A 12,553-nucleotide genomic window follows, 5' to 3' on the forward strand; every position below is an offset into this window, starting at 1 on the left:
CTCATTTCAAGTGGTGTTCTCCAAAAACACCCCTCCCCCACTTCATACATACAAACAAATAAACAAAACAAAAACAAACAAAATTAAACAAGAATGAAAACATATCTCTTCCCAACTCCCATTGGCGAATACACTTCAAGTTCACAGTGACATATTTGAAGAAAAAGGGTTGTTTGATATTTTTTTATAACATTGGTATACTGCGCGTGCCCAATCAAAGCTGTCCACCCCTATGAATATAATAGAAGTTCCTGCCATAGTTGAAAGGTTACTTGACTAAAGGGCAGGTGTTGTCATCGGCATTTTTATCGTCCATCCCGTACGTACCGTGGCCATATCCGCTCAAATACCTACCAGTGACGAATATGGTGAGGCTTTGACGAAGGGTTAATATATTGCTCTGAAGCGTAAGTGGTAATATATGTATATTGTAGCCAAAAAATATCGCTAGCAAACTCTTCTTTTTCTTGTACGACCGCTGCGCTGAGGTAACGTTATGTGTACACAACGCTACGAGTACGACTGTTTTTCCCATACTAGTTAATTTCTCGTACGTAGTATTACAGTTGACCACATGTACGTATATTTCAAATCTCCAGGAAACGTCGATTGGGGATAGTAGTATTTCAATGGGGACAAGATACTGGACAGTCAATTTGTGTGTGTGATGTGGTGTGTATTTACGTTTGTGCGTATGTCATGTGGGAATCGGGGATTGTTGATACCACAACCACTGTTAGTGTTATTGTGATCTTCGTCACATCTGACAATGATAATCAAATTGACTTGATTTCTGTCTGTCTGTCTTAAAATTCAATGTGATTTATTATCAGTTTTCGTATTTTGATTTCACATAACCGCGATATTAAAAAAATGGCGATAATTTCAAAGTTTAAATTCATGGCTTTCTTGATGAATGATGAAATATTGGTGGATGACATTGTTGGTAAGGTTATGCAACATTACAACAACGGACCATGGCCACGTACAGAAGAAATATAATTCGTTCAAGAAAGGTGTAACAATTTAATATGTAGCACTTAGACCCCTCTACTGTGAGATTTTCTTCACATTCAAAGTCATATATTGCCTATAGACATCCACTACTGTCAAATGGCCTTGGGAGAACTATTAGGTAAAAATATAACAAAGGCATATTTTGTGTTTACAAAATAGCTTAGCAATGTGGTTGGTGATTATCAAATCTGTGAGGTCTGTGTTTTCTTATCATGGGTTTGTCATTGACATTTCATTTTGTATTATTGAAACGGTAGTATTGTCTATGTCCCAGTGTTTCCCCCAAAAATTAGAATATTTCACAAGGGTCTGTCCTCCCTAGAATAACTAACTGTACAATCTATATCATAGTTACATGTTATGCTATGATATGAATTGTACAGTTAGTTACAGGTGTACTCAGTGTAGCTATCAATTTATGCAATTAATTAAAATGAACTGTAAGACACTACACATTGGATGGATTTTAGTCGTGTAGTAACAAAACCATTTTTTCACTACAATCGATGTAAAAATATTAACATAATTTATTGAAGCTAATGTATTAGTAGAGAATTTGTTGTTCATGGTTCCAAGAATCAAAACATCCCATCATCCCTTCCAATGTAACTATCTTGTACTTTCCTATTATAATAATGATCAGTACATGTGCATATTTAGTGTTGGACACGTGCTTGGGTTTATTTTTAAATAACAAACAAAAAACAAACAATATTTGCTTGTATACCTGCATAATTCTAAACTCTACATAATTTATAATCATTATCTGTTCATGGAAATGAGATATTAAACATATACAAAATTGTAGTATTATTTCCGAGAAAACATTTTCTGATCGCATATATGTAGCTATACTTATGACAATTATTGCATGATTTGAGGAGGGAGGATGCAGTGTGTGTTTGTACATTTTTGTTTGTATATGAAATAAGCAGTCAGTAGTGTGATGATATACACCAGTATGTTTTGTATGTATTTATAGACATTGGGACGTAAAATGAAGGTCATTAAGATACGTCATAGATACATGTATGACACACTTGTATAATATCATCAGGACATTCTGAATGTGGTGTACATGTAAGTGACTCTACGCTGTATGGAGCCAGATAGAAACTGCAGAAATATGTCAAATATGATGATACTCTGAAGTGGTATGTACAATGTATGCTTTGTAAGGATACCTGTATGGTGTATGATGACAGGGCTTACACCAAGGTACATACATGTATAAGGGAATGTTTTCTATGAATTGACCTCTAACATTGGTGTATTGTTATCGATTACATTGTGACTGACAGCGATATAGTATGAAATTTTCTGTTCTGTTATTTTCAGATTGGATAGAATTAAAAAATTACAACAATGGGCCTCTTAGAAACTTCAGCCAATGGAAAGCCAGGTAACAGCAGTAGCATTACCTCAGCTGGAAAAGATTCATCAGGAGATGAGAGCAAACCTGTGAATGGCTACAAAGCTGAAGACATTTCCCCTTGGGGATGGTTTGGATTTCGACCAAATTGCCTACAAGTTTTCAACACAGCACCATGGCTGTGTGCTACCATTAGTGCATTTATGTTTGTCCAAGGGATGGTTATAAGTGGACTTGTACCCACTAGTTTGTCAAGTATTGAAAAACGCTTTGAACTTTCAAGCACATCAACTGGTCTTATTGTTGCTGCTTACGATGTTGCTGTTGCTTCTGTTGTGTTATTTGTCAGTTACTATGGCGACTATGGCAACAAACCAAGACTTTTAAGTATGGGTACCCTAGTGTTAGGGTTTGGCTGCCTGACATGGACGATACCACATTTTGCAACGTCAGTGTATGACTACGGAAATGTTCCATTTGATGAAGGTGTCTGTAGTACGCTCAATGGAACCAGTGAATGTCATGATGTGGAGTGGAGTTCATTATCACATTATACATATGTCTTTATACTAGCCATGGTTTTATTAGGATTTGGTGCATCACCCCTGTATACTGCAGGTACTGCATTTGTAGATGAAAGTGTGACGGCTAAGCAATCAGGAATATATTTGGGTAAGTATCCAGTGGTAATGTATTTATAGATGAAAGTGTGACAGCTAAGCAATCAGGAATATATTTATAATTTGGGTAAGTATCCAGCAAAGATATCAACAGCAATGCATTGAGGGCCTCCAGTTTGAACCTGTAGTACCATGTGTAGGTAGAATCTTATGGTACAGTCTGCAAATGATACTTCATTTCACCTTATGTTATATTGTACCTTATGTTATTTAGTTGGTATACTAGAATGTACACATGATTTACAGTCATATCTATATACCAGATACTCTACATGTATAAACAAACTGGCCTAGATTAGTATGGTGGGGATAGTTAATTACTTGTACATAGAGGATTGATAACCAATACATATTTCAAATATTTTGATATCCCATAATTATAGTCTAGAAGCTATCTGTGGCTTTGAATCTAAAGATCTCTGTTCACTAATCTAGGTCAATGAGAAATGATGAATCAAATGTTGTTCATGCAAATGAGTAATCCCCCAAATGTTAGAATGATGTAAACAGTGTATAAGTAGTGTCCTGAGCTGACAAATATACCATATTTGGACATTATGTAAATGAGTAAACCCCCAACTGTTAGAATGATGTAAACAGTGTATAAGTAGTGTCCTGATCTGACAAACATACCATATTTGGACATTATGCAAATGAGTAAACCCAAAACTGTTAGAATGATGTGTATAAGTAGTGTCCTGATCTGACAAAGGCACCATATTTGGATATTATGTAACAGCAAACGCTAAATTGTCATTGGGCAGAATTCTGTGGTTGATTAACATGATATTAATGACTGTGGGGATAGCTTCTTCATTTGAGTTTGAAATTTCATCACAACAGGTCATTGAGCTATTTAGACATGTCACATGACGAGATTGCAAGCCATGGATAGCCCGCTAGAGTTCAATGTTATTTATAAACATACACAAATACATATCCTACATGCACTATTTCCATAGATGAGAACTATGTTGAAATCAAAGCTGACTCATAGTGATAGATACAGAGTTGATATTGTTATGTATATGTATGTGCAATTTTATATGGGTCATACATAATAATATTTTCTCTCTCTCTGTTTTCAGGGATTATTTACTTTTTCTCAGTGCTTGGCCCTGCTTGTGGATTTCTCCTTGGAGGTGCTTTTCTGACAATTTATACTGAGTTACCTGATGCAGACAGGTAAAGAGTTACAGACACAGACAAACATACATACACAGACAGACAGACAAACACATGATACAGACTGGTAGAGTTACAGACATACAGTGACAGACAAACACAACCTTTTAATCATTCAAGATGGATGTGCATGTACATGTCTGTGCTTCATCAGGGATAGGCATATGTGTATTTATTTATTTATTTATGTATGTATGTATGTATGTATGTATGTATGTATGTATGTATGTATGTATGTATGTATGTATGTATGTATGTATGTATGTATGTATGTGTGTGTGTGTGTGTGTGTGTGTGTGTGTGTGTGTGTGTGTGTGTGTGTGTGTGTGTATGTATATGTGTGTCTGTATTTTGTATGCAAGAACATGTAAAGATTGGAATGATTGTGTTAATAAATGTGCTTGTATGTGGTTTGCATATGTACATGTATATGTGTGCAAGGCGGGCTTAACACTATAAATTGTTATCTCTGTTAGTGTAATAATGGACCCCCAACACCCAGCCTGGGTAGGTGCATGGTGGTTAGGATATGTAGTGGCAATGATTGCTATTTGGTTTATTTTTATACCAATGAGTGGATTTCCAAAGGAACTACCAGGTATGTGTTTTAAAAAACAAAAACAGTTTTATACTGTATTATGAAAAAATGTGTCTGTTTTTTTCAATTATTTTAATCTAACTGTAAGTGCTAGGTAACTGTGAAATTGGATAAATGTATTTGTCTTCTGTAAGCAAGTCATATATATTGGAGAGGATAAAATGAACTGATGAAATCAAATTTTACCAATTTTAAGTTTTGAGAAGATGTAGCTAGACCCTGTGTTAAAATTAAATTAATCAATTTCAGGTTTTGAATGATTAAATAAATCAATTGAATTTGTTCTGGTGTTACAGGAGTAAAACAAGTGCAGGCAGATAGGGAGTCTGAATCCCACCACTCAGACTCTCAGCTGATCTCAAAGAAAGATGGATTTGGGATGTCATTTAAAGATTTCCCTGCAGCCTTCCTGATGTTATGTAGAAATCCTACCTATTTGTGTCTGACAGCCAGTTCTTGTACTGAAGGATTGTTAATAGGTGGATTTACATCGTTTATGCCAAAGTTTGTTGAAAATCAGTTTGGTGTGACAGCAGCCCTTGCTGCAGCCTTAGTTGGTGAGTTGACAACCATTTTGAGTATTCTAACATAAAGACCACAGATATGAAGTACCTTTTATTGGCCATATTGTTCGCACTGCACTGTGTTATTAGTGACTACCAGTAATCAAAACATACCTAACCACTGCTGTAATACTCTTTTATGAACACACACACAGGTCTTTTACGCACATTTGTTCACTTTGTGCATTGCCAAACCATAAACAGCCATGACCAAATTCTAACCCTCCGTTTGTCAAATCTCAGGCATCCTGTGTGTACATGTACATGTATATGTATATGTATATGTATATGTGATTTTTTTTTCTCTCCCAGTTATGTTTTCAGTCATCTTAATGACTGAACCCTCTTATTGTTTTCATTCGCAATATACAATGTCGGGGATCAGGCTAGACTAGCTGCAAGCTATTTCTTGACTCCCCATTTACCCTTCTCTCTTTTGATTTTTGTTACCATTATTTTGTAATCATTTTATACGATTGGGTAAATAAACCACTTATAAAAAAATCCTCTTCTGCTGTTTACCTTCAAAATGGCCGTAACCTTAGTAACTGGAATATGACAAAGTCACATAACTTTCTGTTATTTGTTTGTTTAACAGGTATTGCAGTTGTACCAGGTGCTGCTGGTGGAACTCTACTAGGTGGTTGGTTTATTAAGAAATTTAATCTCAACGTCCAGGGAATGATCAAGTTCTCCATCATTGTAGCATTAGTTGGTTTATTTTTTTGTCCCCAGTTCTTACTGTACTGTCCTGAAGTGCCAATTGCAGGTGTTTATGTGCCTTATGAAAAACACAAGTAAGTTTTATTATCAAAGACAACTTTCTGTGTTAGGTTATTGGTTCTGTCGATCTTGTTGTGTTACTGAAATAAACTAATCTAATCTAATATTCTCTGATGTGGAAAGCAATGAAAGGTAGTTTTTAAAATATCATATTTGGGTTTGTAAGTAGACAAGATATGACATCTACTGTTACGATCTTTATTTGAACGTTTCGGCTTCACACTGGAGCCTTCACCAGGATAAGAGTATGACTGTCTGTCATGGTGTAGGAGTCCTGGCAGTGACGTCTGTCCTGCCATTGATCCATTGGCAGGACTCTTACACCACAACAGTCATGCTGTTATCCTGATGACGGTTCCAGTGTGAAGCCGAAATGTTGAAATAAAGATCATAACAGTAGAAGTCACATCTTGTTTACTTACAAACCCATTTTCATTCCTCAAGACTCACTTGTACTAAGTGTCATCACTTTATAATTGAACTGAACTCTGCTTCATAACAAAACTATTATATTTGATCAGTGAAGCTATAATGTTGACAGATATTTTGTTCATCAGTTTGGTTGATCAAATGACATATACAGGTTGAAATGCACAAGTTGCTCAAAGTTTTTTCAGCATTGAAACTGAGTAGTCTTTCTGGTTTGATAGAATTTGGTGTAAACTTTATAAATTGATACTGTTTATATGGTTGCTATGTCTTTGGTACTGTTGACATGTTTGCTATGTCTTTGGTACTGTTGACATGGTTGCTATGTCTTTGATACTGTTCATATGGTTGCTATGTCTTGGATACTGTTCATATGGTTGCTATGTCGTTGATACTGTTGACATGGTTGCTATGTCTTGGAATGAAATACCCATAATTTGCACCGTGGCCTACATGTTGTATAATGCTTGTCTTTGTGGCATGTTTGTACAGAGAATTTAGTGAAGTGAATCTGACCAATACGTGTAATCTGGGATGTCACTGTTCAGTGGAAGTATATACACCAATGTGTGGAAGTAATGGATTGGTTTACTTTGATGCTTGTCATGCTGGATGTACTCACTATTCAGCAGCTGATAAGGTGAGTCTTTATTATTAAGGTGTATGCACTGCAACAAGGAAAAGGCTTAAGGTTAGCTGTATGCACCTCAACAAAGAGAGGGCTTTAAGGTTAGCTGTAACTTTATTCAAGGAAACTCTGTCCTTATCTTAGCTGAAATCAAGGAAACAAATCAGTCGTCTCCATATAATTTTTTTGAAAAAAATAGAGGTCAAAGTGATATTAAAAGTAAGCCTTGTTAAAATACAAATAATTAGACATTGAACAAGTTATTATTTATTCATATTAGTACCATAAGTACTAACAGGTTGATATTGTGACCACATTGGGATACCGATTTTAGGGTGCGGACCCAAAAATCAATTTGTAATGTACCATACTATGTGTGCAGCTATACAAATATGTTTACCTGCAGGTGATTCAGTACTGCTCAGGGTGTATGATATTAGGAGTCAGTAAGTCATTACATTTTATATCTAACTAAAAAGTTTTAAAAAATACCGCCAATGGTGTTGTAGCACAACTGTAGTTTTTAAAAATGTTTATCCATATGCTAGTCTATGCTAACAATAGGTGTTTATTTGCTGAATAACTATCCAGTTGCCTATCCAACCATGTTGCTATCTTTACGATAAATGCTATCATTTGGCTGTTGCTATGGGCGTGGTCATGTTGTTAGATATATTTGCATACATTTGTGTATGTTTTTGTTCACTTGTGTATGAATTCCTGATATTGTCTTTGCAATATACGTGATCATTTGGCTGTTGCTATGGGCGTGGTCTTGTTGCTAGGAAAATTTACATACATTTTTTGAATGTTTATTCAATTGTCTATTAAACCCTGTTGTTATCTTTGTGAAATACACCACCGTTTGGCTGTTGCTATGGGCGTGGTCATGGTTACTAGGGTATTTGCATACATTTTTTGAATGTTTATTCATCTGTCTTTCTATTCCTGTTGTTATCTTTGCAATATACGTGATTATTTGGCTGTTGTTATGGGCGTGGTCTTGTTGCTATGCAAATTTACATACATTTTTTGGATGTTTATTCAATTATCTATTAAACCCTAGTGTTATCTTTGTGAAATACACCACCGTTTGGCTGTTGCTATGGGCGTGGTCATGGTTGCTAGGGTATTTGCATACATTTTTTGAATGTTTACTCACTTGCTTACCAGATGATGTTATTTGACCAAAATATACTGTCATTTGGTTGTTGCTAAAGGGTGTGGTCATGGTTGCTAGGGCCAATTTTGTCAAAATGTTTTTAAGAAAATCTGCAGAATAACAGTTTCAGAAACATCTTGCCAAGTTTCAGACTAATTGACCAAGTGCTTTTTGAGATATAAGTTTTTGACCAAAAATGAACATTTTTACACCTAATTTGCATATCACTCATGGAATCATGGTATGCTTAATATTTCTTCGTCCATACATCCCTAGATACATTCCCATTAAATTTCAGCCCAATCTGCTCAGTAGTTTTAGAATTATAGATTTTTAACCAAAAAGACACATTTTTAGCCCTAATTTGCATATCACTGATGGAATCATCCCGTCATGAACAAATCTTACTTTACACCCCCTTAAGAATGTTCCCACCAAATTTCGCACCAATCTGCCCAGTAGTTTCTGAGTTTAAGTTTTTTGACCAAAAATCACATTTTTTGACCCAAATCACACACTTGTGATGCGATCATTTTGATTTGAACAATTTCCCAACTAGACACCCAAAGTAATGGACCCACCAAATATCGTGGCAATCGGTTCAGCGGTTTTTGACTTTAAGTTGTTTACACACACACACACACACACACATCCACACACACACACACACAGACAGACAGACGCCGGGCGATCCCTATAGCACTACTGAACAAGTTCAGTTGTGCTAAAAAACATTCGAGTTGCGGCTAGTGCAGTTTTATACTTGACTACCAAATAATTATGTAAATGTGTTTGAGCATTTAAAAAACAAATAGTGTTTTTTTTTGCATAATTTGTTCAGCGGCTCTTTCATTCGTATTTTATATTAATGTCATCTTTATACAGACTTATTATGACTGTAAATGTATACCTGAAAAGAACTGTACCGTAGGAGAAGAAATGCATGAGTTTGGTTGTGTTACTACTGGTAAATGTGATAATGAATGCTGGACTCTACCTCTATTCCTGACACTCTTCTTCCTGTCTATGCTGTTCAACTTTCAACTGACTGTACCAGGCACTGCAGCAACTCTCAGGTTAGTTATTAGTAGTATGTAGTGTGATCCTAGTGCAGATTTTGCAAGTTTTTACTGCAGATAAGGTGTTAGCCTAGGGAAGCCAGTCTATATTTAGCAATAGTCTTTATTGTAGACAATTTAGTAGCCTAGGGATGCCAGTTTATATTTTACACAGATTCCCTAGCTGTCTATCTCACATACATGTAGTCATCCCTGATGTAGTTTTATTTGTAGAAATTTGTGAACATTATCCATATTTATTTCAATGTCTTATCTACAGATGTGTGCCAGAAAAGCAGAGAGCATTTGCCATGGGTATACAATCCGTATTGATGAGGACATTTGGTAAGCAAACCTATTTTATGCATATTGTCAAAGGAACTATCTATTATGATAAAGATGTTTCTTGTATGTGTGGAAGACCTTAAAGATGAGACAGGGATATAAAAGGCCCCCTAACTTCATGGGGTTATTGTTATAATTGAATGCGTACATTGAACAGCGCAGGGATTCCTCTTTGAAAATGATCTATGACAACAATGATCAGCAGGTGATTTTGGTAATAATTTGATATGTGTGGACATGTGAATGTCTTGGGAATGTGTGTGTTGTTACAGATAGTTGATATTTATACATAGTATATACAATTTTGGATAAAACATGATCAGACTGGGACTTCTTTGTTACTTGTTCTGAAAATCCATTACTATTCATTATGTTTTATTATTCAAAATTAGGATGTCAAGTTGCTAATGACAACCACACAGGTGGCCAGATCCACAGTTATAAGTTGATATTGATATTTATTTTCAATATTGAAAATATTATTTGCCCGATGTACAATTTATTTGGTTGTGTTGTTTCCTTCATGTAGGTATGATTCCAGGTCCAATAATTGTTGGTGCAGCTATAGACAGTACATGTATTCTTTGGGGAGAATCATGTGGAGAGGTTGGTGCATGTTGGGTATATGACACATTCCAATTTGGTCTTCGTTTCTTTGTCTTATCCTCGGTCTACATGATTGCTACGTTGGTTTTCCTAACGCTGGCAATGATCGTTTACAAACCACCACCAATGAAAGGACACGATGATGAACATGAAATCGAGTTCAGTAGCATGCCATTAGAAGACAAAATGACATCATCCAGTTTGACGCCATCTCGCGAGAACGTTGGAGGCGCTAAGTTGACTGGATATACAAAATACCGAAATGGGACAAGTCTGTCAAACACAAATACTAGCCTTACAAGAGAGGACAGCAGGGCTACGTTAACTGATCAGGAAATCACTGCCTCTGAGAAAGAGGACTGAGAGACTGCAATGATTTACATAACTTTTTTTAATACAAAAAAAAAAAAAAACATATTTAGATGTAAATTTTTAAGGTAACAAATTGTTGCCCATTTTAATTTAAAATTAGGCTTCATCAGTATTGCAGTGAAATGATGGAGAGTTCTAGTTTATGTAAATTCAGAGATTCTATTTTACAGTCATGTGGGAAATCCCATTTCTATAATGTACTTTTTATAAAATAATTGGAATTGAAAAAAAGGAAAACAAATGATCCAGATGTGATGGTTTCAGGTAATACTTTCGTTTTAATAATACCAGTAAATGTTATTTGAATATTTTGTCTCACTCAGTATTTACAGAAGTGTACCAGTGGTATTATGTATTTTATGCAAACACAGTTAATCCCCATACATTCCTGCCTTGTTAAGTTGGGGTGTGTAACATTTTAACTAATATTTTGTTAGTAAATCAAATACAAGTTGTGTTCAAGCGCATGCTGAACGATTTCATTGTGTACATATAAATTTACTTGGGCTAGTGAGGGGAGGGGTGCAACCTTGTGTAAAATGATACAGGAAGGCTCCTGTGAGACCTCCAAACCCAAAGTGTTGTCATACCACATACCCCAAAAAAGGATACCTTTTCTCATACTAACTGTATAATAGTATTGCACAAAATAGGTGCCATACAGGTCTGTGATACATGCAGACAGCAGTTTGTATGATTAAATTGCTAAAATCTGATCAAAATAATTGTTAAAATGAAATCGATTGAATGTTTACTTTTTCACATACATCTTTAATAGTATTCTCAGGGTGTCAGCATTATGTCTGATATAGTGTTTGTGTGCCACTGTTTAGTGTCATAGACAGCCACTTTTTGTAGTTCGTTTTCTGTAGACTTGAAAACAGATTTGGAAGTAGCCATTTTCTAACAGTTCATTTTTCTGCACATTAGGAAACAGATTTGGAAGTAGCCAGTTTTTAGCACCATATTTTCTGCACATGAGAAAACAGATTTGGAAGTAGCCAGTTTTTAGCACCATATTTTCTGTACATGAGAAAACAGATTCAGAAGATAGTGCAGCCAGTGTTGGTTTTCACAAATTTTCATGAATTTCTACCCCTAAAAAATACACAAAACCTTTGTATGGAATAGTTCAATAACTGTAGTAAACTGTTGTTATAAGTTATGGTGTACAATGGTGTAAAAATCTATTAAAGAGTTACAAACCATTAATTTTAGTGTTTTTTTGAGAGTATACATTTATAGGCTACTAATAGGGCTTGATTACAAGGGGATAAAATATACATCAACAAGTAAATCAATATAAATAATTCAAAAATGAGACCAAAAAAAAAGAGAGTTCTAGTTGCAGTTTGTGGGAGAGTAAAGAGAGATTTTGATGATGAGGTATGAGGGTGATCATGCCTAAACATTGTTGTGTGTTTCAGTGTTGACAGAAAGGACACAGTGAGACAATTTTTTCCGTTTACAGTACCAAAATAGAAATATAATAAAATAAGTATAAAAAACTATACACACACTTTTCCCTTTGATATTCTGTATGTGATCATGAGTGAAGTGGATATGCAAGTATCTTTAGACACACATCCACACAGCGTGCCCAGTAAGACGTGGATACCACATGGATGTGAATATGTGATGTTTATATGGGATGTATAGTTTACAACATACTATTGATGCATACATACATGGGTGTACTATTCAAAATTGATGAAGCAGTACTAGTAATTTTCAAAGGCACTGAATTATTAGCTA

General features: G+C 35.3%; 1 protein-coding gene across 2 annotated transcripts; it reads left to right on the forward strand.

Moving 5' to 3' along the window:
- Positions 1–281: 281 nt before the first annotated feature.
- LOC144444617 (solute carrier organic anion transporter family member 4C1-like) lies at positions 282–12,277 on the forward strand. 2 transcript variants are annotated; one of them, XM_078134106.1, is made up of 10 exons: positions 282–368; positions 2,356–3,061; positions 4,158–4,254; positions 4,731–4,852; positions 5,149–5,409; positions 6,014–6,212; positions 7,120–7,267; positions 9,303–9,493; positions 9,756–9,820; positions 10,350–12,277. In XM_078134106.1, the coding sequence occupies exons 2-10, from the start codon at positions 2,383–2,385 to the stop codon at positions 10,787–10,789; spliced, it is 2,202 nt and encodes a 733-aa protein (XP_077990232.1). In that variant the 5' UTR covers positions 282–368; positions 2,356–2,382; the 3' UTR covers positions 10,790–12,277. The 2 variants fall into 2 exon arrangements, with proteins under 2 accessions (XP_077990232.1, XP_077990231.1); XM_078134105.1 differs by having other exon boundaries at positions 283–407.
- Positions 12,278–12,553: the final 276 nt, after the last annotated feature.

This window comes from Glandiceps talaboti, chromosome 13 (genome assembly GCF_964340395.1).
Source record: "Glandiceps talaboti chromosome 13, keGlaTala1.1, whole genome shotgun sequence".
Classification (NCBI taxonomy): domain Eukaryota; kingdom Metazoa; phylum Hemichordata; class Enteropneusta; family Spengelidae; genus Glandiceps; species Glandiceps talaboti.